The sequence below is a fragment of the Polypterus senegalus genome, chromosome 13 (assembly GCF_016835505.1).
Source record: "Polypterus senegalus isolate Bchr_013 chromosome 13, ASM1683550v1, whole genome shotgun sequence".
In the NCBI taxonomy this organism is placed as follows: domain Eukaryota; kingdom Metazoa; phylum Chordata; class Cladistia; order Polypteriformes; family Polypteridae; genus Polypterus; species Polypterus senegalus.
Window position 1 is genome coordinate 23,982,103 of NC_053166.1, and position 27,064 is coordinate 24,009,166.

Sequence of the window (27,064 nt, forward strand, 5' to 3'; positions counted from 1 at the left end):
GCCAATGCCAGCCAGCACAGGGCAGGAACAAATCCTGTGCAAGGCACCATCCCACCGCAAGTCACACAATAGGGACAATTTAGGATTGTCAATGCATCTTACCTGCATGTCTTTGGGAGGAAAACCACGCAGACACTGGAGAACATGCAAATTCCACGCAGGGAGGACTGGGGAAGCGAACCCAGGTCTCCTTACTGTGGGGCAGCAGCACTACCACTGTGCCATCATGCCACCCTGAATAAGGAAGGTTATACATTTTTATTTCTTGGGAAAGAAGAGAGCCTTTAAGAGTTATTGTTTTTTAAAGTAGTTTAGGCTTAATACATTATTGATCAACTCAGTTGTTAAGGATGAAAGCTTGAAACAATAATTTCATAAGTATAATTAATTTATTTAGTTTGACATATAAATTATTATATTATCATCATTAATAATTATATTATCATCTAGTTATTAAATTATTTGCTTTAAAGAAAAAAGCTGTTTAACTGATGCTTAATGAAATTAGTAGTTTTTGTATGTAAATATATATATATATATATATATATATATATATATATATATATATATATATATATATATATATATATGTCAATGACATTTTAGAATCTGTCAAATTTGTATTTTTATGTTGTTATTTTTGTGAAGAAAATAATAAATTAATACTATTAAATAAATTTGCATCATTTATCAAGTAATTAGTTCTGTTCATTGTAGTATACATTTTGAGGGTCAATACTATCCTAGAAATGAAAATTTCTATATTTTAAAAAGATACCTATTGCCCATCCTAGAGCTTTGTCAGCTGCTATCAATGAGGACATATGTAGTTACTTGTTGCTAATACATTGCACATTTTTTCATAGCTAGAGAAGATGATAAATATTGTCAGTGTATATTGTTTATGGAAACTTTTTTCTACTACACTAATTCCAGCTTGGCTACTTTGAAAATATCTTCAAGCAGGACAATCTTTGAATATTTGAAAAATGTTGAAAGTTGTCTCCTTTTTTGTGTGTGTGAATGACAGGACTCAGGTAGAGTGACCTAGCAGTGTACCACATACTGGAGCACCTGGGTTCAATTGCATTCATGTAAAGGGGAACATTCACGCTGACAGTGACCACATCTCAAAGTAAAATAGACATTGCAGAAAAAAATGTTGATTAGATTGTTTGTGGAATGTTTTATCAATCTAAGTTTTGTTTGCTTATGACAATTAATTTTTACAAATACAAACTTGTACAAAACTGTTGTAACAACAAAGCTGCTTTAGCAATGTAGAGGTATTCTATGTCTCCTGAATATTGATATTAATTACACATATTACAAATAGTTTTCTCTGTTTCTGGCAATTTTCAAAAATCCAAACAAAGCTTATAATATGTATTTCAACTGTACCAGGCAGAGATTATTAACCATCACCAGCTTCTTTAAATGTAGGCTCTCCTGACAATTTTGTTACTTTCAAAATAAATCAAATCAATACTAAGTAGAAATATTTTACTGAGAAGATCAATTACTCCATTCCTAATCAGCATTTATGTTATTGTAAAATTCTACTTAAAATTGGGAGGTTTGATGAATTATTGCTATTCAACAGTCACAACACTGTTGTCATCAAGTCTAGGGCGGAGTGATGACTCTGAAGCTAAGGATCTGCGCTGGTATCCAGAAGGTTGCCGGTTCAAGTCCCTGTCACTGCTACTCTGCTCAGCCCTTGAGTAAGGCCCTTAACCTATACTTGCTCCAGGGGCGCTGTACAATGGCCGACCCTGTGCTCTGACCCCATGACCCCAAGAGGTATGTGAAATTAACAAATTCCTAATACAAGAAATTGTATAAGGCGAAATAAAGAACAACAATAAAAAAAAAGTAATTATCAAAGTAATGTAGATTACACAGTTATTAAAATGTATAAAATTAATTCACTCTAGTTCCCCTAGTGGGCGGCACGGTGGCGCTGCTGCCTCGCAGTTAGGAGACCCGGGTTCGCTTCCCGGGTCCTCCCTGCGTGAAGTTTGCATGTTGTCTGCGTGGGATTCCTCCGGGTGCTCCGGTTTCCTCAACATGCAGGTTAGGTGGATTGGCGATTCTAAATTGGCCCTAGTGTGTGTTTGTGTGTGTCCTGTGGTGGGTTGGCACCCTGCTCAGGATTGGTTCCTGCCTTGTGCCATGTGTTGGCTGGGATTGGCTCCAGTGGACCCCCGTGATCCTGTATTCAGATTCAGCGGGTTAGAAAATGGATGGATGGATAGTTGTATCAATACCTCTCTTGATCTAAGTCACTTAATATGTGACTTGTTCAAGACAATGCAAGTTTTTTTCCCTATCAATAATACTCTTGTTTTTCATTCAAAAAGGTGTCCATTGAACGTAAACTCTACAGTCTTTCAAGTTTTTTGAACAAAGCCAAGTTGACTGTTGACACAGCTATCAAGCTCAGTTATGTCAAACATTTCAAAAACATAAAACAATATTACCAAACCCAATTCACCCCAATTCTGGTGCATAGAGTGTGGATGTTATTCCATAAGTAAAGTCGGAAAAAAAATCAAATCTCCAAAAAAAAAAAATAAATAAATAAAGACGAGTATTTCTGGACCCATTCACATACGCAACATTTCTTACTAACATGGGCTAAGTTTAAAATCAAGAGTTAATATAACAAATATTTGGAATGTGAGAGGAAAACCACGCTGATATTGTGAGAAGAGACCAAATCTACACTGTCAGTGCTATGACCCTGTGTCCTGGTGCTGTTATGTACCCAAGCCTACTATATCCCAATGCTCACATTTCTCAGAACTTTATTATAATTTAATTAAAGATCATTAATCAGTTTTACATGAAATTTTCAATTTTAAATCCATCACAGTTTTATTCTGTATGTACCCATAAATATAAAGGAGCTCTTCAGAGACATGTCTTAGCGGAAACATTTTTGGTTCCCCAATGAACCATCTACTTGAAGATTAAAGAAAAAATATTAATATTCAGATCTATAAAAGCTCCACAAACAAACATGAATTGTGAAACAGGAAACCGTGAAACAAGATCGTAAGAAACTTGTAAAATACCACTGGGTTACGAATTTTTGAAGGAATTTTGCTGCATAGAATAACACAGACTACATTCAGGTTTTATTGATCTGTCCGTATCATCCTGGGTAGCCTACTATATATTTTTGAATTGCTATACATATAAAAAAAACTTTTCAGATGTGGCAGCAGTTTATTAAACAAAGCTTTGTTTTACAGTTTTAAAATAAAGAAAGCCTATAGTAATTTAAATGTTTTTAAAGATACAAATGAATGCAACCATTAAATATTTTCAAATCGGTTATCTTACAAATGTCAACACATAACTGTAAACCTCGCTTTGCCAGCAATAGAATATAATGCGCACCACACTGCATACAACAGTTGTAAGTTTTTAGATCGTTTGGATATTTAAATACATTTATTTTAAGCCTGGCATTTTGCATGCTTGGACTGCGGGGGTCGCTGTTGATCAATTAGGTGATTTTTTTCGACGCAGAGATGATAGCACCTCCCCTATGCACAACTCCATTTTTATCACAAAGACGGACTATGCTCGCCATACACAAAGAAGAAACAGATTATTCGTAAAATGGATACAAATATAAGCAAATCTAAGACTGACGATCAGATGTACGTGTAATGTTTCCTCGAGCGCATCATTAAGGAATACTTCGGCCCAACAAAGGGGAGCTAATCGATTGCATTAAACGAGTGAACTGCTTTGTTTTGGTGTCATTAGGAAAATGCAAGCCGGGACTCGAATAAAGCAGGTACTGTTACTAATTTCTGTTGCGTTGCCCTCCTTTCTAGTTACCTCAGAGATCCGTTATTCTATTCCAGAGGAAATGGTGAGGGGGACGTTTGTAGGTAATATTGCAAAAGACTTGGGATTAGATATTCAGAGGCTGAAAACAGGCAGGGCTCGTGTTTATACTGAAGGTGGTATGGAATACACTGAACTAAATATTAATAAAGGAATTATAGTTATTAAAGAACGAATCGACAGAGAGCAGGTTTGTGGAACTGTAACACCCTGCTCCTTAAATTTTCAGATTGTTCTTGAAAATCCGATGGAATTTCATCGGGTTTCTGTTGATATTATAGATATTAACGATAATGACCCGACATTTGAAAGTGAAAGCTTTCAGTTAGAAATTATAGAGTCGTCTCTGCCAGGAATATTGTTTTCATTGCCTATTGCAATTGATAACGATGTAGGTAAAAACAGCTTACGATCATACACACTCACACCTAATGATCATTTTACATTAAAATTAGGCACTGAATCGGACGGCAGCAGTTCTGTAAGTTTATTATTAGAAACTCCTTTGGACAGAGAGTCACAAGAAAAACACAATTTGCTTTTAACGGCTGTTGATGGAGGTGAACCTCAGCGATCGGGTTCAATCGAAATTCAGATTATTGTGCTCGATGCTAACGACAATGCTCCCATTTTTACCCAGCCGCTTTATAAGGCAGCAGTGCTAGAGAACTCTCCGGTGGGCTCTGTGCTGGTTAAAGTTAGTGCAAATGACGCAGACAAAGATGTGAATGGGAGAATTAGGTATTTTTTCTCTCGCATCTTAAATAATGCGCAAAATATATTTGAAATGAATCCAGATACTGGAGAAATTAAACTTATTGGCCAAACAGATTACGAAAATAATAAAATGTATGAAATGACGGTACAGGCCAAAGATTATGGAGGTCATGCGAGTTCCAGTAAAGTGATAATTGAAGTAATTGATGTTAATGACAATGCACCAATTATAAATTTCATGTCACTTACGAGTCAAATCTCTGAAGACTCCTTACCTGGGACCGTGGTGGCAATGATTAATGTTCAAGATAAAGACTCGGACAAAAATGGCAAAGTTGCTTGCTTTATAGATAGTAACATTCCCTTTAAACTAAAATCTTCCTTAAATAATTTTTATAGTTTAGAAACCGACGCATTTCTAGACAGGGAAAAAATATCTTTTTATAATATTACTATTGTTGCCAGAGACGAAGGTGAGCCGTCACTTTCTACTACTCACACAATCTCACTAAAGATAAGCGACGTTAATGATAACCCTCCGAAATTTGAACAGCCGCATTATAAAACATACATCATGGAAAACAATTCACCGGGATCTTCATTTTTTTCTGTGCGAGCCAAAGATGATGATTCGGGTCTCAACAACAGGATCTCTTACTTCATACAAGACACCCGTGTGAGAAATATGTCGATATCTTTATTCGTTTCTATTAATTCTGATGAAGGTGTTCTTTATGCTGTACGTTCATTTGATTATGAGGAACTGAGTCATTTTCAGGTATTGGTTTCTGCTAAGGATGGGGGATCTCCACCTCTCAGTACCAGCGTCATTATAGACGTATTTGTTCAAGACCAGAATGACAATGTCCCGGAGATTTTATACCCAGTTCTGAATAAGGGTTTACCACTTGCCGAATTCATTCCTCGCTCTGCAGATGCTGGACATCTTGTTACTAAAATTATTGCCGTAGACAAGGACTCTGGCCAAAACGCTTGGCTTTCTTATAAAATCGTCAAATCAATTGATCAGTCACTTTTTGACATTGGATTACACAACGGTGAACTGAGAACTCTTAGACACATTATGGATAAAGACTCTTTAAAACAAAGACTAACTCTTTCAGTGGAAGACAGTGGAAAACCTTCTCACTCAGCTACAGTTATTATTAACGTTGCCATCACTGATAACCTTGCGCAGGCGTTTTCAGAATTCAACGATCTTACGCAGAATAAGGACAGTGACGGCGACATCACATTTTACTTAGTGCTCTCGCTGGTGATAGTCTCCTTTCTGTTCGTTATTTTCATTGTTGTTCTGATATCTTTGAAATTCTACAAATGGAGACGCTCGAAACTTTTTAATGAATGTCTAAACGGAACCCTTCCCGTTATTCCTTATTACCCGCCACGTTATGCAGAAGTTGGAGCCACGGGGACACTTTGCCACGTCTACAATTATGAAGTCTGTCTCTCAACGGATTCCGGAAACAGTGAATTTAAATATGTAAAGCCGTTGTTGCAGAATACTGTGGATGTTGACCCTACTGGAACAGAAAAAATGAGCCATGGCGACATAATTGCTGAAGAAGACACTCTTAAGGTAGGCTATGTTTGATTGCAATGAAATAGGTGGCAGTCTTGTTTTGGCATGTCTTTCACTCAATCACTCAACGGCTATTATAATCCCTTTTCTAGTTGTCATTTTTTAATTAAAAACTTCAGTTCATTTTCGAACCAGATTAATACTTTTTTGTTATTAAAGGACTGAATCCTATTCCCAACAGAGGGCTTTTAGTATTGTGACAATATATATATATATATATATATATATATATATATATATATATATATATATATATATATATATATATATATATATATATATATATATATATATATATATATATATATTGATGGTAAAAATATAAACACTAGTATTTCAGTATGTTTCAGACTAGCACTTTTATTTCAAATTAAGAGCATTTATCAAAAATACCTAACACTTTCACTAAATGTATTACAAGTTTTACCAGCAAAGCATCTTAATATACCATAATATGACATACATGATTACATTTTTAAATTTACATTCATGTATCACTGACAATTTTTACTGTTGAAAAAGTTTCCATACTCACACCAGGCCATTTTGGAGTCACCTGTTAAACAACTCCACCTATATTTAGAATTTGAAAAGAAGAAAGTATCCACACAGAGAAAATCCTATACAGATCTATGAAGAATGTGAATATACATAATGTCTGGCCTCAAATTCAAACCTAGCTTCTAAGAGAACAATGCTACTTGCATATATGGTAACTTCCTATATAATTGAATGGTTTAGTTAAATGAACACTATTGCTATTACTACTAGTACTGATCTACTTTTCCTGGTAACTAATACTAAATTGGATGGGCCAAGCTCCCTGCATTTAACTAAGCCCCATTTTTTTCCTAAGGAATCTGCAAATGCGTCCAGACCATATACACAATAAACCTCTTGTACATCTTTCAAATCTTTATATTTTTGTTGTGTCTAGCTCAACTATATACTGCCAGAGGCTCCAAAGGAGCATAATAAATACCTGGTCAATCGATCTCTTCCCTTTCAAATCACAAATACCTCAATCGAAGGTATACTATGTGATGTGTGATAGTGTACTCTGCAATGGATTGCTGTTCTGTTTAAGTTTAGGTCACACCTTGTTAAAGTTGGTGTTAGGATAGGCTTGAAAATCCTGCTGGTTTGTATAGGAGAAAGTGCATTAAAAAATGAAGAAATGGATGTAACACTCCGATATTTTGGAAATTTTACATATCATGATTTAAGCATCAAGACTGTCTGAGCACACCTTGCACACACATCCCCTGACAACACCTTTTCATGTGCCCACAAGATGCAGTATTCTTATAACAAAATAATACTGCCTATAGAGACTGAAATTTCACATTTAATATACTTGTATTAAACTTATACTGAGGGACAGTTAAGGATACTGTATGTAAAAACTGCTTACAGGAAAAGCAACTGCTGATTCTTCCGGTTGAAAAATGTTAAAGATCCTTCTGCTATAAGCATGTAAAACCAAACTTGTGTGACTCAGTGAAGGACTCAATTTGTCATAGATGAATCTGAGTTAGCCATTTCTCTTTTGCTTGGCCAAGTGCAAATAAACAAGGCAGATCTGTATTTTCATTGTTACTAATGATTTGTGGAAAATTATTGTCATTCAGCTTGGGAAAATTTAAAGGAAACAAAAATCTACTCCATACTGAATTTAACTTTATTCTGATTCAGTTCTGCTGAAAGTTTTATTCTAATGCAATACAAGTGTTTTGTTTCTGGTTCTATGTCCTGATCAGATTAGGAAATGTCTGGAGGGAGCATCCCTTAATTTTAAATGTTGGCAATCTAGATTTGCAGTTTCTTTCTTTTTGAGCTATTCAGTGCTCGTCTTTAACTATACATTCATCCATCCATCCATTATCCAACCCGCTATATCCTAACTACAGGGTCACAGGAGCCAATCCCAGCCAACACAGGGCGCAAAGCAGGAAACAAACCCCAGGCAGGGTGCCAGCCCAACGCAGGGGCCGTCTTTAAATATCTCTGAAAAATATATTTCTTTTCAAATTTTCTCATTCATCCATTAATTCATCAATTTATTAAAACATAACATAAAACTAGTATATCTAACCATTCTTATTCAAATTCAGATATCCTGTTCACCTGACAAATCAGCAACAGTTGTCAGACAAGAAGGCAGGAATCACTCCTGTAGAATGAATGAGCCAATCACAAGGAATACTCCTGCCCAAGACTACACCATTAAAATTGAAAAGATTTAGCCTTTTTGAACCGTTTTTGAGTGAGTCTGTCATTGATGTCACCACTGACAACATTTTGTATTACTCTCTTCTGAATGCTCTGCGTTATCACGTTTTATTTACTGTATATGTGCATGTGTGTGCACTACCATAATCAAAAGGACTTCAAAAGTCAATGAAATTTCTGCGTACCAATTTTGTTTCTGGTCACTTTGGAAAATTTAATGTTTACTGAGCAAGCTTGTCCTATACTTAACAATAACATTCTTTATATGGATACCGTTAAAATTGGGCAGACATTTTTGTGCAACGCTCTGCATTACACTTCAAATTTAATTAGAAAACCTAATATATATATAAAATATGACGATGTGAAACATTTTCCAATGTGTTACCTTAACAATGTCATAACAGACACTTGTAAAGCTCGCACTGCTGTCATTAGAATATAATGTATACATACTACACTGCATACAGCAGCTGTAATGTTTTAGATCATATGTGGATTTCAGCACATTCATTTTAAGGCTCACGTTCTATGAGAGTTTTTACTTCATAAAGATAAACATATTACTTTACAATTCACTGAATATAAATGTTATCTAAAACATTTGTCGAGGTTTTGCATTTTTATACTTGGACTGCGAGCGCCGCTGTTGATCAATTAGGTGATTTTTTTCGACGCAGAAATCTGACAGCACCGCCCCTATCAGCTCCACATTTTCACAAAGACTGCTGTCCTCGCCTCGCACAAAGACGGAACGGATTAACCATAAAATGGATACAAATATAAGCAAAACTAAAACAGACGCTCGGATATGTATGCAATGTTTCTTCTAGTAGATCTTCAAGGAATACCTCGAAATATCTAAGAAGAGTTATTCGATTGTATTAAACGAGCAAGCTTCTTTGTTTTCTGATCATCTGGAAAATGTCAGCCTGGACTCGTAGAATTCAGGTACTGATTATAATGCTGTCCGCCTTTCTAGCTACATCGGAGGTCCGTTATTCTATTCCAGAGGAAATGGCAAGGGGGACGTTTGTAGGTAATATTGCAAAAGACCTGGGAATAGACATTCGTAGGCTGCAAACAGGCAGGGCTCGTATTTATACTGAAGGGGGTATGGAATACATTCAACTAAATATAAATAAAGGAATTATAGTAATTAAAGAAAGAATCGACAGAGAGCAGATTTGTGGTTCTCAAACTTCATGCTCCTTACATTTTCAGATTGTTCTTGAAAATCCGATGGAATTAAACAGAATTTCTGTCGATATTATAGATATTAACGATAATGATCCGACGTTTGAAAGTCAAACCTTTCAGTTAGAAATTATAGAGTCGTCTCTGGCAGGAGTATTATTTTCATTGCCGAGTGCCACAGATAAAGACGTAGGTATAAACAGCTTGAAATCCTACACTCTCACACATAATGATCATTTCATATTAAAGTTAAGCCCAGAATCTGATGGGAGCAGTTCTGTGAGTTTATTATTAGAATCGCCTTTGGATAGAGAGTCACAAGAAAAACACGTTTTGCTTTTAACGGCTGTTGATGGAGGTGAACCTCAGCGGTCGGGTTCAATAGAAATTCAGATTATTGTGCTCGATGCTAACGACAATGCTCCCATTTTTACTCAGCCGCTTTATAAGGCTACAGTGCTAGAGAACTCTCCGGTGGGCTCTGCGCTGATTAAAGTTAACGCAAATGACGCAGACAAAGGCTTATATGGGAAAATCAAATATTTTTTCTCTCGCATTTCACAAAATGCTCAAAATATATTTGAACTGAATCCAGATACTGGAGAAATTAAACTTATTGGAAAAACAGATTATGAAAATAATAAAATGTTTGAAATGACGGTACAGGCCAAAGATTATGGTGGTCATGTTAGTTCCAGCAAAGTGATAATTGAAGTAATTGATGTTAATGACAATGCGCCAATCATAAATGTCATGTCACTCACGAGTCAAATCTCTGAAGACTCCTTACCTGGGACCGTGGTGGCAATGATTAATGTTCAAGATAAAGACTCGGACAAAAATGGTAAAGTCACTTGCTTTATAGATAGTAACATTCCCTTTAAACTTAAATCTTCCTTAGATAATTTCTACAGTTTAGAAACTGATGCATTTCTAGACCGGGAAAAAATATCGTATTATAATATTACTGTTATTGCCAGAGACGACGGTGAGCCGTCACTGTCTGTTACTCATATAATTACATTACAGATAAACGATGTCAATGACAATCCTCCGACATTCGAACAGCCACATTACAAAACTTACATTATGGAAAACAATTCTCCGGGGTCTTCTATTTTTTCCGTGAAAGCCAAAGATGACGATTCGGGACTCAACAGTAGAATATCTTACTTTATTCAAGATACCCCTGTTTACAACATTTCGATATCCTCATTCGTTTCTATTAATTCTGATGAAGGTGTTCTTTATGCTGTACGTTCATTTGATTATGAGCAATTGAGTCATTTTCAAGTGTGTGTTACAGCTAAGGATGGGGGATCTCCAGCTCTCAGTACTAGTGTCATTATAGATGTATTTGTTCAAGACCAGAATGACAATGCCCCGGAGATTTTATACCCAGTTTTGAATAAGGGTTTATCACTGGCCGAATTCATACCTCGCTCAGCGGCAGCTGGACATCTCGTTACTAAAATTGTTGCTGTAGACAAGGACTCTTGGCAAAATGCTTGGCTTTCTTATAAAATCGTCAAATCGATTGATCAGACATTTCTTGAAATCGGGTTACACAACGGTGAATTGAGAACCCTTAGACAAGTTATGGATAAAGACTCTACAAAACAAAGATTAACTGTTTTAGTGGAAGATAGTGGACAACCTTCTCACTCAGCTACAGTTATTATTAACGTTGCTATTACTGAGAACTTTGCAAGGGCGTTTTCAGAATTCAACGATCTCACGCAGGATAAGTATGCTGGTGGAGACCTCACATTTTACTTGGTGCTCTCTTTGGCGATAGTCTCCTTTATGTTCGTTATTTTCATTGTTGTTCTGATTTCTTTGAAATTCCACAAATGGAGACGTTCAAAACTTTTCAATGAATGCTCAAATGGGACTCTCCCCGTTATTCCATATTATCCTCCTCGTTATGCAGAAGTTGGAGCCACTGGGACACTTTGCCATGTCTATAACTATGAAGTCTGCCTCACAACGGATTCTGGAAACAGTGAATTTAAATTTGTAAAACCGGTTATGCAGAATTCTGTTGACGCTAATGCAGCAGAACAAAACAGTGACGTCTTCAAGAGTGATTTAACTACAGAACACGACACTCTTAAGGTATGATTTATAACAACTTTATCTCTGCACAGTGCTTCTCTCCAGAATTTCATACACTGCTTATCCAGACATTATACTGTAGCTGTTTCGTGTGTATAGCAGCACTCCTGGTTGGGTTCAGAAACACAATACAGACTTTAGTCCAATAAGAAAGTCCTTTATACATCAACTTAAGAAGTAATTTAGAGAGGTATGCTACATTCTTTGAAAGATTTTGACTCAGATTTTACAATGTATAATCTAATTTATAGCATTTTCTGATTACATTTTTATATTTTAGTTGTTTTTGCTATTTGAAAAACTTGTGTGGTGATGCTAGAAGCAAAAATCAGAATGTGTAGACTGGCTTTTAGTAGTAGAGAGACCAAAATTGTTTTTTTGTCCTGATATTTCCTAGAAAATATAATCAGGGGAAATATTTTAGATTGAACAAAAGATCTTTAGTTAACAATGACTACTAATATCAATAGTGACTCCTTCTAATGAATCGCCAAGAGGAGGTACAATTTATGACAATGAAAATACTAATATATTTGCTATGAACCATTGCTTTGTCATTTTTGAGTATATTTCTTCTGCATTGCTCATTGTAATTCTGACTGCCTAAGTTACCTTTCTTTCAGTCCCTACATGATCATATGTTATTAGGTTTTTACTTTAATCAAATTACCATAATGCATGGAGTACAATGAGGACATACAAGAGGTATTACTAAAGAAAACATTCATTAGAACATAATAAAAGCTAAATATCTTGATTATGCTTTTGGTCATGGGTAACACTATAATTGAAGGTTAGCAGTGGAAATGCATTACTTCATCAATTTTTACTCTTGATAATCCACTGTGATATTAATCAAAGGGAAGCAAATTTAGCGAAACTGAAACAATTTATGGTTTGGATGCCAATAGGAAAAAAGTGAAATAATGCAAAATTGCATTAGTTTGTGTAATTTATTCAGAATGGTTTAACCTTATCCACCACATAATTATCAAAAGTTTCAACATCTTTCAAAATGGCATACAATTATTATAGGACACCATTTTGCATATGTAATATGTTGGTTTGTGATAAGAATGAAATAACTTTTTGCTGAATGATGAAAAGTATATGTTTATAAAAGTAACAAAGACAATTGTTTCTTTCATGACAATAAAAAAAAACATTACTTAAAGAGCAGTTGTTTCTATTCAGCAGCTCTCACCATCTTTTATTTCTGTAATGACAGTAAGATATTAAAAGGAACATTGAAAGCCTAATACTGTATGGTAGGACAGTGGAGAAAACTGCTGTTTCATAGACTAAGGGTCCCGGTAATGTTGTCCATCTAAATAACTTAGGCAGTTTTTACATTGCCATTCAATTTGCTTGACTTTTCTGCTTGATATGTTTATACATCCATGTCCTAGAATAAAAATACCAGCTTGATTGAAGTAATTGTGTTTCAAAAATGAAGCTTTCCATTATACTCTAATAATGAAAATGACAAAATGGACAGTTAATAGAAATGTAAGTGTGATGATAACAAATCCAGGATAAATATAATTTAAAGAAAATAAAATATGTTAAATGTGTAGAAAATATATTTACAGTATATAACTGAAAAGAAGATTATGACTTAGTAAAAAATACATGAGATTTTAAATTGTGAACAGAACATTACGGCTCATATTATATTAATTAGGGAATGGTTCCTGCAGTCAACAGGAATGGTGTATATTTTTCAAACAAATATGACATGGTACTTTGAATATCTCTACGCTCTTCTTTTCTTTTCAACATTCATACTTCCATAGCATATTCTAAAATAGCATTCTTTAGACTATGTGCTTTGTTTTATTGTGAAAAATGCAATTTAACATACAAAGTTTGTTTTCTACTGGTGGACAAGTTAATACTGGAAATGACTAAATTGTTAACTTTGATTTGTATGTACATCCCTATTTTAGCTTAATCAGCACAGACAACCTCAAATACCCAGACAAAATAAAGGAGGGGGGGCTAGGAGTGGACCACTTATAAGGCGTACCTACCGGCATTCACAAATGGGTTGTCTGATTGCCTTCTTCCTCACCCTAACAAGGGTTACACTCCAGAATACCCTAACAAAAGCCAAGAGCCACTGCAAGGGCTGCTCCTCCTAAGTTTATCTCTCCCAGGTAGCTACTACCTCAGACAGGGACTACACAATCTAACAGAAGCCAACAGCTTGCTTGAAAGCCTTCCCTTGCCTGGTCACGGTGATCCTCACTCAACTCATCACTTCTGAAAGAACTTACCATGAACTGACACAGCTTTATATTACCACTCATCAGTTATTGCTAAGTGTCAGTATACAACCAGACAAAATCCAACAAAGCAATGCCCAGACTTTTACTCTTATTATTCCTTATATTTTATTTGCAGAAAACCCAGGTATACATAATAGATATGAAGACATGCAACCTGAATGATTCAGATCAAAGTTACACAGTAAGCTTCGTATCAGGCGGCCACTTTAGCTTTTATAGTCTGCTGTCTTCTTCTGCTGTGATACTAGTGAGTGTTGGGACAATAGAAAGCAAAAAGTTGTCTCCTCTCTTTCAGTCAATGATGAGGTCTCTCTGTCTTAGTGCCTTTTTTAAATAACCTTTTTTAAAGTGACTGCCTTATAGTGCATCAGTCAAAAGGTTGGAACTACCAATAAGTCCCAATGGTCTACTTTTGGCCTAACATGAGAGATGTTAATTTTAAAGTCCCAAGCTTCCATTTCACATTTTTATAAGCATACACATACTAGATAGATAGATAGATAGATAGATAGATAGATAGATACTTTATTAATCCCAAGGGAAAATTCACATAATCCAGCAGCAGTATACTGATAAAAGAAACAATATTAAATTAAATAGTAATAAAAATGAAAAAAATTAAAATAAAATTAATGTTAGCATTTACTCCCCCGGGTGGAATTGAAGAGTCGCATAGTGTGGGGGAGGAACGATCTCCTCAGTCTGTCAGTAGAGCAGGACGGTGACAAAAGTCTGTCACTGAAGCTACTCCTCTGCCTGGAGATGACACTGTTCAGTGGATGCAGTGGATTCTTCATGATTGACAGGAGTTTGCTTAGTGCCCGTCGCTCTGCCACAGATGTTAAACTGTCCAACTTTAATCCTACAATGGAGCCTGCCTTCTTAACAAGTTTGTCCAGGCGTGAGGCGTCTTTCATCTTTATGCTGCCACCCCAGCACACCACCGCGTAGAAGAGGGCACTCGCCACAACCGTCTGGTAGAACATCTGCAGCATCTTACTGCAGATGTTGAAGGATGCCAACCTTCTCAGAAAGTATAGTCTGCTTTGACCTTTCTTACATAGAGCATCAGTATTGGCAGTCCAGTCCAATTTGTCATCCAGCTGCACTCCCAGATATTTAAAGGTCTGCACCCTCTGCACACAGTCACCTCTGATGATCACAGGGTCCATGAGGGGCCTAGGCCTCCTAAAATCCACCACCAGCTCCTTGGTCTTGCTGGTGTTAAGATGTAAGTGGTTTGAGTCGCACCATTTAACAAAGTCTTTGATTAACTTTCTGTACTCCTCCTCCTGCCCACTCCTGATGCAGCCCACAATAGCAGTGTCATCAGCGAACTTTTGCACATGGCAGGACTCCGAGTCATATTGGAAGTCTGATGTATATAGATTATATATATTATATAATTATATAATTATACTAATTACTTTAAATAAACTTAAACACATACATTCAAATAAACAATGACACACTAACAATTTCCACATGTTTTCATTTTGTATATACAGTACCCCAGAATTTTATCTACTTCCAAAATTCAACACTCTGATAAACTACGTTATGAATATTAATGTACAAATTAGCTCATTTGCACATGCTGGCTATTTCACTTAGAGAACATTTTGATTATAGAATGTCATAAAATATAGTTTTGTTCACATACTTCAAGATCCATTATGTAAATAATTCTGAAAAACAAACCCACAGATTATATATTGCAAGTTATATTTAGCATAATTTAAAAACACAATTCATTATATGCTTCTTACAGAGTTTTGAATATGTTTGCTAACTCTCTTCTCCATCCATCCATTCATTATCCAACCTGCTCTATCCTAGCTGCAGGGTCATGGGGGTTTTCTGGAGCCAATCCCAGCCAACACAGAGCGCAAGGCAGGAAACAAACCCCAAGCAGGGCACCAGCCCACCACAGGGTGTGCACACACACACACACCAAGCACACACACACCAAGCACACACTAGGGACAATATAGGATCGCCAATGCACCTAACTTGCATGTCTTTGGACTGTGGGAGGAAACCCACGCAGACACGGGGAGAACCAGGGTCTCTGAACTGCAGGGCAGCAGCGCTACCCACTGTGCCACCATGCTGCCCTAACTCTCTTCTTCTCTACCTAATTTTCCAACCATTGCAAATACTGACCCTACACAATTAATCTGAACACAATTATAAGACTGGGTTAGCTTTTCTGTTGGAGGTTAGTAAAATGGTTTTAAAAAATTGCAGTTTTAAAAATGCTGCCAAAAAAAAAAAAAAATCTCACTTAGTATGAACTTGGAAGGTCTCTGGACTTCTGCTACACAAGACTCAACCCATTTTCCTATCATTTGCCTTTTGAATTGCAGCTTAGCTTTTCTCAAGTGTAAGATTGTCTTAGTAGAATCAAAAAATATTAGACAGTCTCAATTTTGAAACGGAAATGTACAGTGGAGTCGGAACATAATATTCATACCACTTTACTATCAATACAATTTATTGTGTTGCATATTTAATTTTAAATGGATACATTTTGTGATTTTGTATACATTTTAAAACCCATAATCAATCAATCAATCAACATTTATGTATATAGCACATTTTCATACAATAAAATGTAGCTCAAAGTGCTTTACAAAATGAAGAATAGAAAAATAGAAGACACAATAAAAAATAAACATAAGTCAACATTAATTAACATAGAATAAGTAAGGTCCGATGGCCAGGGTGGACAGAAAAAACAAAAAAAAAAAAAGAAAAAAAAAAATAAAATCTGTAGGGGTTCCAGACCACAAGACCGCCCAGTCCCCTCTGGGCAATCTACCTAACATGAGTCAAACAGTCCTCTTTGTATTTAGGGTTTTCATGGAAGGACCTGATGATGATGGTCAGGTAGACTTCTGGCTTTTAGCCCATCAATGTTGGTGCATCATGATGCTTTGAGTAGGTGATAATAATGACAAAGTGAACACATGCTTTCATGAAGGATTACAAATTTATTAAAAAAAAAGCTGAAATCTCAAGTATTCAGACTTTGTGGTACTCCAAATTGTGATCAGGTGTATCCAGCTTGCTTTAATTATCCTTGAGATGTGTCTAGAACTTTATTGAAGCCCACCTGTGGCAAACTGGATGAATTGGTCATCGTTTAGAAAGGCACATGCCTGTGTTTATACCACGTGACAATTCACACTGCACATTGGGACAAAAACAATCTGTGAGGTCCAAAGAGCTCTATGTAGACTCTGTGATACAATTTTGGTGGGGCATTGACCAGCGCAAGGTTATAAAACCATTTCTAAAACTTTGAGTGTTCCCAGGAGCACAGTGACATCAGGACTATTCCTAAACTTGGAAATTTTGTCAAACGGAGTAACCAGGAAAGAAGGGCCTTGGTTAGTAAGATGATCAAGAACCCAATGGTCACTTTAACAGTGATTCAGAAGTCCTCTGCTAACATAAAAAAATCTTTTAGAAGAATGACCATCTTATCAATGGTCCCTTAATCTGGCGTTTATGGTAGCTTGAAAGGAGATAAACTGCCCAAATTCAGGTGTGAATAACTTGTACAGACTTAATCAAGAAAACGTCAAGCTGCAATACTTGTCAAAGAAGCTTCCACAAAGTAATAAATTAAGGGCCTGAATATAGCATGAACGAGAGATTTCAGATTTTGCTTTTAATTTGCAAACTTTTCTGAAAACATGCTTTCTCTTTGCCTTGATGGGTTATTGAATGTAGATTGATCAGGCAAAAAATACCAGTTTCTCCATTTAAAATTATATCTGCAACACAATAAAGTGTGCAGAAACTAGAGGTTATCAATAGTTTTTGAATCCATGATACATTTTAAGTAACACAAAAATAATATTGTATCCATCTGTATGTTAAAACTTTATAAGACCTTGTGTACAAATGAATGAGGAACCCCTGCAATATTAAAGGAGCACAATTGTTTGTTTTATTTATTATTGCCTTATTGGGTATACTTTAACTGTTTTAACAGAATGGATATTGTTAAATGTCACTTATTACAATGAAAGTATAGAACGCTCCTCACCTAAATTAAAAAAAAAAAGTTACAAAGGGCTGCTTTGCAATTTCACGTTCAAATGAACCCTTAAATAGCTTATTAGATACTTATTTTCTTCCCTATCACTTTGTTTATTTAGCAAAATTGTGCTTTTTTGTACTTGAACTGAGAGGGCCGCTGTTGATCAGTTTGGTGATTTTCTTCAAGCAGACACTCAGCAGGACCGCCCCTAAAGCGACTCCACATAACACACCGACGGAACACAAAGACATGAGTGCAGAATGCAGACAGTGGATATGGATTTTCACAACATTTTTACAAAGATAAAGGAATTTGTATAATCGTTCGGGCATTTTGCAAAAAGGCCGGGATCGATTTAATGTACTAAATGAATCTGCACCGATTCTGTCACATTTTCTGGAAAACGCCACCGTGCAGGGTCATGAAGCAGGTACCGATACTAATTGTTCTTGTTATGCTCGCATTTCTCGTTAATGCGGAGGTCCGTTATTCTATTCCAGAGGAGATGATGACAGGCACTTTCATAGGTAATATTGCTAAAGATTTGGGATTAGATAATCGAAGACTGAAAACAGGAAAAGCTCGCATTTATAATGAAAGAGGCAGCGAATACGTTGAGCTCGATGCAAAGAAAGGGATTTTAATTGTTAAGAATAGAATTGACAGAGAGCAAATGTGCGGGAGAAAAGCACCCTGCTCCTTAAATTTTCAGATTGTTCTCGATAACCCGATGGAATTGCATCGAGTTTCAATTGATATTGTTGATATTAATGATAATGTGCCAACTTTTGATACAAAAAACATCGAATTAAAAATTATCGAATCATCACTTCCTGGGGCAGAATTCTCGTTACCTAGTGCTGTAGACAGCGACGCAGGTGTAAACTCTCTAAAATCATACATACTGACGCCGAATGATCATTTCAGATTGAAAATATACAAACAGACTGATGGCAGCAGCTCTGTGAATTTATTGTTAGAGTCGCCTTTGGATAGAGAAATGCAAGAGGAGCTTGTTCTGCTTTTAACTGCGTTTGATGGAGGGGAGCCTCAGCGGTCAGGAACAGCTGAAATTCGTGTCGTTGTCGTCGATGCCAATGACAATGCGCCTGTTTTTACTGACAAAGTTTATAAAGCCTCTGTAATGGAAAACTGCATGATCGGCTCTGTGCTGATAAGAGTTACGGCCACCGACGCAGACAAAGGTGTAAATGGAGAAGTTCAATATTTTTCATCTCAGATATCACAAAGTGTACATGATTTATTTGAAATAAATCCCGATTCGGGTGAAATAACAGTCAAGGGCCCGATTGATTATGAAACAAATGACATATATGAAATGACCATTGAGGCGAGGGACTACGGTGGTCACGTAGGCTCAAGTAAAGTAGTAATAGAAGTAATAGATGTTAATGACAACGTGCCTTTTATAAATATCATGTCAGTTTCAAGTCAGGTCTCTGAAGACGCATTACCTGGGACAGTAATTGCAATGATTAATGTACAAGATAGAGATTCCGGAAGAAATGGCAACGTCAAGTGCTTCATTGATAATAACGATATTCCATTTAAACTGAAATCTTCTTTAAATAATTTCTATGGTTTAGAAACAAATGGGTTTCTAGATCGGGAAAAAATATCACTGTATAATATTGGTATTATTGCGGCGGACGAAGGAGAGCCTTCACTTTCTGCTACACATACAATCACATTAGAAATAACCGACGTTAATGATAATGCGCCAACATTCGAAAGGCAACATTACACCACATATGTCATGGAAAACAATTCCCCTGGATCATCTTTCTTCTCCGTCCGAGCTAAAGATGACGATTTAGGACTAAACAGAAAAATTTCTTATTTTATTCAAGAAACTGGATTTAATAATATTTCTGTTTCCTCCATAATTTCCATCAATTCAGAAGATGGTGTCATATATGCTGTACGTTCATTCGATTATGAACTGCTGACGCATTTTCAGGTCTCAGTAACAGCTAAAGATGGGGGGACTCCGCCTCTCAGTACCGATGTCTTCATTGATGTATTTGTACAAGACCAGAATGACAACCCTCCAGAGATTTTATACCCTGTATTTAACAAAGGCATTCCGATAGCTGAATTTGTTCCTCGCTCTGCAGATTTTGGTTATTTGGTTACAAAGGTTGTTGCTGTTGACAAAGATTCTGGACAAAACGCCTGGCTTTCCTATAAAATTGTCAAATCTACCGACCAGACCCTTTTTGAAATCGGCTTAAATAATGGGGAATTAAGGACTCTTCGAAAAATTACGGAGAAAGATGCTACGAAACAAAGACTAACTGTTATGGTCGAGGACAGCGGACAAACTTCGCAATCAGCTACAGTCAATGTGAACATTGCAATCACTGATAACGTAGCAAAGGCATTTTCTGAATTCATCGAATTTACAATGGAGAAAGACGGCGATAACGACCTTAAGTTTTACCTGGTGCTAGCTTTAGTTATAGTGTGCTTTGTTTTCGTTATTTTTATTATTGTTCTAATAACTTTGAAATTACATAAATGGAGGCGCTCAAAACTCTTCAACGAATGCTCAAGCGGAACCATCCCTGTTATTCCTTATTATCCGCCCCGTTATGCAGAAGTTGGAGCAACCGGAACGCTTTGTCACGTCTACAACTATGAAGTCTGCCTCACAACGGATTCTGGAGATAGCGAATTTAAATATGTTAAATCGGCTTACCCGAGCGCTACGGATCTTAACCATAGCGGAACATTAAAAAAGAGACGCATCTCGGAAAGTGACATCATTCCTGACGAAGATAAGGTAAGCTTAACTATACAGATGATACATTATAATCAGAATGAACGTTACACAGCTGTAAGGATATTTATGTTTATGTGTTCACTGACAAGAGGTTTACATATTCAAAATAGTAACAGAACAGTACGTATAGCTGTCTAAACATTTTTAAAAGGCATTTAAATTAGTTGTAAAATTATCAATATACTTTAGACAACTTGTAACAGAAAACAATGTTAGCAGACAAAGACTCTAACAGCATCAAACTTCAATACCTTTATTTCATAATCACCGTATAAGACATGGGAGGAGGTTTATTTTCTTTTCTTGAAATATAAAGTTGATAAATGAAATGAAAATGGGAATTTATCACTGGGTATGGGCCTACACTTAGCGTGTTGGAATACAATCTCTAATGCCTTTACTCAAGCTGCTCGATATTTCAGTCTCTGCTGATGTACACCAGATAACAGTTTATCAGTTCATATTTTTGAAAATAGTATTTGTATTCATTTGTTGCATTATGTACCAACACAAAATAAAGAGAAGTCCAGAGATGTGCATAACATGCAGGAAGGTAAATGGGTAAGAGATGATAACAAATAACACAAGGGCTAATCTGGGTCTTTCTCAATTTGCTTTGAATGACTGTGACCATAGGTTGGACTGAACAGTAAACTTCTTTACAACACGTCCTGTCTCAAATCATTTATTCTCTAATTGTAACCTTTGGCATCTCTCTCTCTCATTGAGTGAATATTCCTTGTCTCCTCCTAACAGTAGAAATTTTTATGGACTTACCATATTATGGAAGTCGACATAAGGTTTCCCTCAAAGACACTTCCCAAATTATACCAGAATCATTTACAGGCTGAAAACAATTACATTACTGTAACCAGTAGATATCCCTGCAATTACCTTAATGTGTCAAAAGAGAGGCCTAGACCTGTAAACCTCCTAGGATAACTACAATAATGTACATCTATATGCTCAATGTGTGTGTGTGTGTGCTCTTTATTTATACAATTTAACACCCTTGGTCTAATTTCAACAAAATGTTGCACACTTATGCCAATTTGTCAGGAAGGGACAATAGACTACTTTGGAACCAACACAAAATTCAAAATTCTGACCCTGGGGATACCTTGTGTTGCTTCTTGGGTTTTTTTTCCAGTTAAATGGAGTTAGAATTGTTCTTCAGAGTGATGCAGTAGAGGACCCATTCACATTCTTTGTTTATATAGATCAGTAAGTGGCTCCATAAATAACCATAGGTAATGTCAGATTTATAAAATAGTAATAGGTTTTAAAAGAGCTTTTGGTACATATAAAAAGGTTTTCTTGATCTGCTAGCCTACTATACATTTAAGATTTCTTATTTATTTTTTACATATTCTGAACCTTTTCAAATCCAAAAGAACTAATTTATCACAGAAAGAACCTTTCATAGAAAGAAGCAATTGTTAATGAAACAGTTATAGAACCACACAGCCCAGTAAGGTGTCATTTTAAACTTTAGTTTTAACAGCCTACAATGATTTACTGTATTTATATGGACACTGCAACCTGGTGGCACAAATCAAGTGAAACACCAGAACAGACAGAAGCCAGACAAGAAAACAAAAGTACCTGGGGCCTCATGTATTACCGGTGTGTTCGCACAAAAATGTTGCGTATGAACGTTTCAACGCTTAAATCGCGATGTATAAAACCTAAACTTGGTGTAAAGCCACGCACATTTTAATGGTAGCTCCAACCCTGGCGTACGCAAGTTCTCTGCTCAGTTTTGCAAACTGGCGGCACTCAGCATCAAAGCAGTGCTACTGTTGCAGTGTGGTTTCCCTTTCTTTTTTAGATCTACATCCCTGACACGGCTTTATAAATACACTGAAATTAACCGCATATAATTTATTAGTTTAATGCATCTGATTGTAATTAACCTGTAACAATATAATGGTCCAGGGAATAGCCAAAGTATTCTAAATACCATAGCTGCTTTAGCGTTGTTACTCTCACTGCACCTTCTTCTTCTTCTTCTTTCAGCTGCTCCCATTAGGGGTTACCACAGTGGATCATCTTTTTCCATATTACTCTTACCGCACCACTCAATATCACTGTATCTGAGTGTGAATCACAGCTCTACAGCAGCTGAATGGAAAGAGAATTATCAGTATACAGCATCAAACACACGCTGCCTCAGCCATGCTGTCTATTGAACTGCTCTCATATGGCAAACACTTCAGAGACTTTGGACCTTGCGGTTCAGAAACAGTTTCATCCCAAGAACTATAAACACACTCAATCAGTCCATCAAATGCTCCTTTTAGGATAATTTGTACTTATTAGTACAATCACCTCACTGTAAACTTGTACTACAGTTATAATAATGCATAACCTGAGCCACTTTGTAAAGCGCTTATTTATATATGATGACAATATCATTTTTAAGATGAAATGCAGCAAAATATGTTTATTATATTACAGTATACAGATAAAACTTTCACTTCATTTAAGTAATCTATATTGTTAATAATTAAACATGTGAGGACACGGTGCCACAGCACTAGCGAAGAACTGGCGCTCTGTTCACAGATTGTTCCTGCCTCGCGCTGTACTCTCGCTGGTGCTGGCGCCACTCTGGAAGGGTAGATGGATGGAATAATTAAACATGTACTATGAAGATATTTCAATGTTCCTTAAAAGTTTTGAAGAATCGGCATTCTAAGCTTACAGATGGCTTAACGTCTATTACACAGCTGATTGTGTGACGATTGGGTATTTGGAGAAAGGAAAGGAAGGGCAGGAATTGGAGGTTAGTATGTCTGAAAGAGACAGTACTGCTGCAATAAATGATTTCTTCGAAGGTCGCGCACAGCAAAGCTTTCATCTTCAATGAGGCATGAACAATCACTTTGCCACCGTGTTCCCATGTTTAATAACATGATTTAATTCCTGTCATCATGAAAATGATATCAAGTATACATTTCATCATTTTAATTATCCAGAGAGCTGTAATATTACGAATGTAATGGATTCTGTGTCCTGTTGGAGGAAGAGAAAGCCCATTTAAGAAGCATGTAGTGATTCACACACACAGACCACATAGAAGATCAAATACAAAACAAAGCATTTAACGTGCTACTTTAGTTACGATGGGATTTGAGAAGCTAGTAAATTAAACAATTTAAAGATGAAATTTGTTCTACTTTAATGACAAAATAAACTATGTGATTAAAGTGGAAATTTCAAAATTAAAGTTGACATTTTGTGCTTTTTTCCAACAGTGTGTCTATTTTTTTTTCTCTGTACTCTAATAAGCTTTCATATGACACTCAGATGGTGGGCTACTTGCCTTTTCACAGCAACTTTGACATCTGACAACTTCATTTTTATTTCGGGCACTGTGCGAGAGTGTAAACTTGAGCTTTCGAGTTTCTCCGACACGCTATGTCACTCGATCAACTTCCTTTTCTTGTTTATACCACTGTTTAAACCAACAAATAGTACGTTTTTCCTTTCCTCCACTTGGTATTAGCTGAAATTCTTCTATTTCCCCCATGCTTTTGCCTTTGCCTTTTCATAGAATACTGAGCTTAAGGGCTATGTATGTTGATTTGCATATTCAAAGAGGCATAATTCTGGGAGGAGTTGGGGCGGGACAGCAGGCGCGTACACGTGCGTTACTTTTCACGCTAACCAGGATTTATGTATTGGAAGAACATGGAAGTTGGCCTTCGCGCAGATTTACGAATTTGGATTTTTTTGTGCATAAGCACATTTCCACATTTGTCCATATGCCATGTTATAGAGTGAATTCTATGCAAGCCGTTATGCATGAGGCCCCAGAACTTAAAATTACTTACCTATGCAACCTATTAAAGTTGCTTATAAAAGACAGAATACATCCATGTATTTCTAACCTATTTTTGTATGTTTTCTTTTTTGTTTAGTTTGGTTGGTCTAGTTAAAACAAGATAAGATAAAGTAGTCTGAACATAATAAAAATGGAACATTTAGGATTAGTTGTTACATCTCAGATCAGTGAAGAAAATTCCATATTTTGTGTCTGATTAGTTTCACAGGGACAGGAGGTCAAAAGTTAACCGATCTTCCCTGCATAAAATCTTCATAAGCAATTGAATAAAAACACACCTTTTTTCTGTTTTTTTAGAATCCATTTCCAGAGAACTTTGTAGCATGAATGTTAGCCCATATCTTTACCTGTTCTCCAATACCCAGAAAATGTTGGGCCTGTCATCTTCTTCTTGATAGTGAACTGTCTTTCGAAAACAGAAAATACTCCATGTTTATTGTAAAATGTGTTTTTGGCAAATAAGTAAATGTATCATATATGACAAATATATATAAATTAATCTATTTTCAACCTGTTTGTTTCATTTATGATGTTTGAATTTAATAAATACTGTGCCACCATTTGGCGTAACTTTCAGAAGTACTTCCTATGTTTTGTTTGATATATACTTCAAAGAGTTCTGGCCTAATCAACCCTTCATTGTAACAAATAGATTCAATAAATATATAATTTTTAATGGCATTGTATTTATAGTGTTCAGTATTACTAGATCACAGCAGTTCTTTAAATTTTAGTGATTTTGCACATGAACGTTGCTATTACCTCTTATTTGTCACCAGCTACATGTGTATGGATTTGATTAGACATTAGGAATCATAGATGATTGAGAATGTCAAGTAATTGATTTTCTACTATCAAATCAGTGAACCAAATGAAAGAAAGCAGCTGTTAAGATATTTGCTAATTTTTAATAAAATAAGTGAGAGTAAATGTATACAAGCACACATGCTGATGTGCCTGGCAGAATACATTATAAACATGTACTGTATTATTCCTTCAGAAAGAAAAAATATAAGCAAATATTAATAGAACTTTACTTGATTCTGTTAACAGAAGAGGTTGGAGTAAAAAATAAGTTTAGGTGATGAGTTGAGTGCAAGGGTTCCCCTTATAGAGATAACAGCTAAAAAAAAAAAAAATCAGACCCAAGCAACAAACATGGAGAGCTTTGTGTACATCACTGGTTCTAAACCTGTAGGGCGGGCTCCCCTAGGGGGGCGCGAAGTAACAAAAAGGGGGGCGTGAAGATTTGAAAAAAAAGAAAACAATCAAAAAAATTAAAAATTAAGTTAAACTAAATTCTAATACTAGAACAATAAATATAAAGTTAGATAAATGTCGATAAAAGTTAAGTAGGTTTAATATAATATGCATGTACATTTCAAAAAATGTTGGGGGGAGGGGGAGATTAAAACTGTCATGAAAACCAGGGTCGCAAATACCTAAAGGTTGAGAAACGCTGGTGTACATGACATAATGAAAAATGAGCACTAAATTAAAATAATTATGTCTAGTTGTTTAAAACTATATAAACAGAAGGAGAAACAAAGAAGAAGAAAAAAAAAACACTCTACATATTGACATCTTTATCTTTAACTTCAACATTTACCTTTTACATAAATATTTTTCAGAACCCTTTCAAAAATACATTAATTCAAACACTATGTATTTTCTAGAGTAGATGACTAATTGATAATTTGTAGACTTTTGTCTCAAGTAATTAGAAGTAATGTTATTACTAATATGTTCTTCTAAAAAAAAAAAAAAAGAAAATTGCACCAAATGATGCAGAAACAATATTGTGCACAATATTCAAGGAAAAAAAAAAACACCTGTGCTTAAGATAATCCTTTTTTATTTAGAAATTTTCTATTATAAAATACTACTAAATAATACGATTTGTTAGTCTCCACTCTCCAATCCAAGGTCATGGGGCAGTCAGAAATCCAGCTCTTGATGGGTCACACTAAATCTCACACTCATAGACAGTCCTGAATACCCAATTTCAGAGTTAAAAATATATTACCTCCATTAAATATGAAATAATTATTACATAAAATACTTTGTATAAAAACAGATGGTTTCAATTTTTAAAGTAAGGTTTTATATTGAAGCCAATGCTAAATGTTGGCACACACTTACACAAGTTTAAATAACTTCCATCTACCTATCAATACACAAGAATATGTTTCTCAGTATGCCAATGCAAATCAAATAAACTTAGTCACCTGAATCTGAGTAAATAGTGTTTTCAATTATCAATTTCCAGAAAGAAATAGTTTGGGTTTATTAAATGGTGTCTTTTTTAAAAATAACCATTTAAACTGAA

General features: G+C 35.8%; 1 protein-coding gene across 2 annotated transcripts in view; it reads left to right on the forward strand.

Annotated features, from left to right (window-relative positions):
* The window catches only part of LOC120542149 (protocadherin gamma-C5-like), a 497,784-nt gene that overhangs the window by 59,598 nt on the left and 411,122 nt on the right, over positions 1-27,064 (forward strand). The window contains exon 1 of one of the 2 annotated variants that reach the window (XM_039774376.1): positions 16,969-20,885. The exons of the other annotated variant lie outside the window; for it this stretch is intronic. Within the exon in view, the coding sequence (XP_039630310.1) occupies positions 18,447-20,885 (2,439 nt within the window). The 5' untranslated portion in view covers positions 16,969-18,446. Of the gene's footprint in view, positions 1-16,968; positions 20,886-27,064 lie in introns of those variants that run through there. 2 annotated transcript variants of the gene reach the window in all.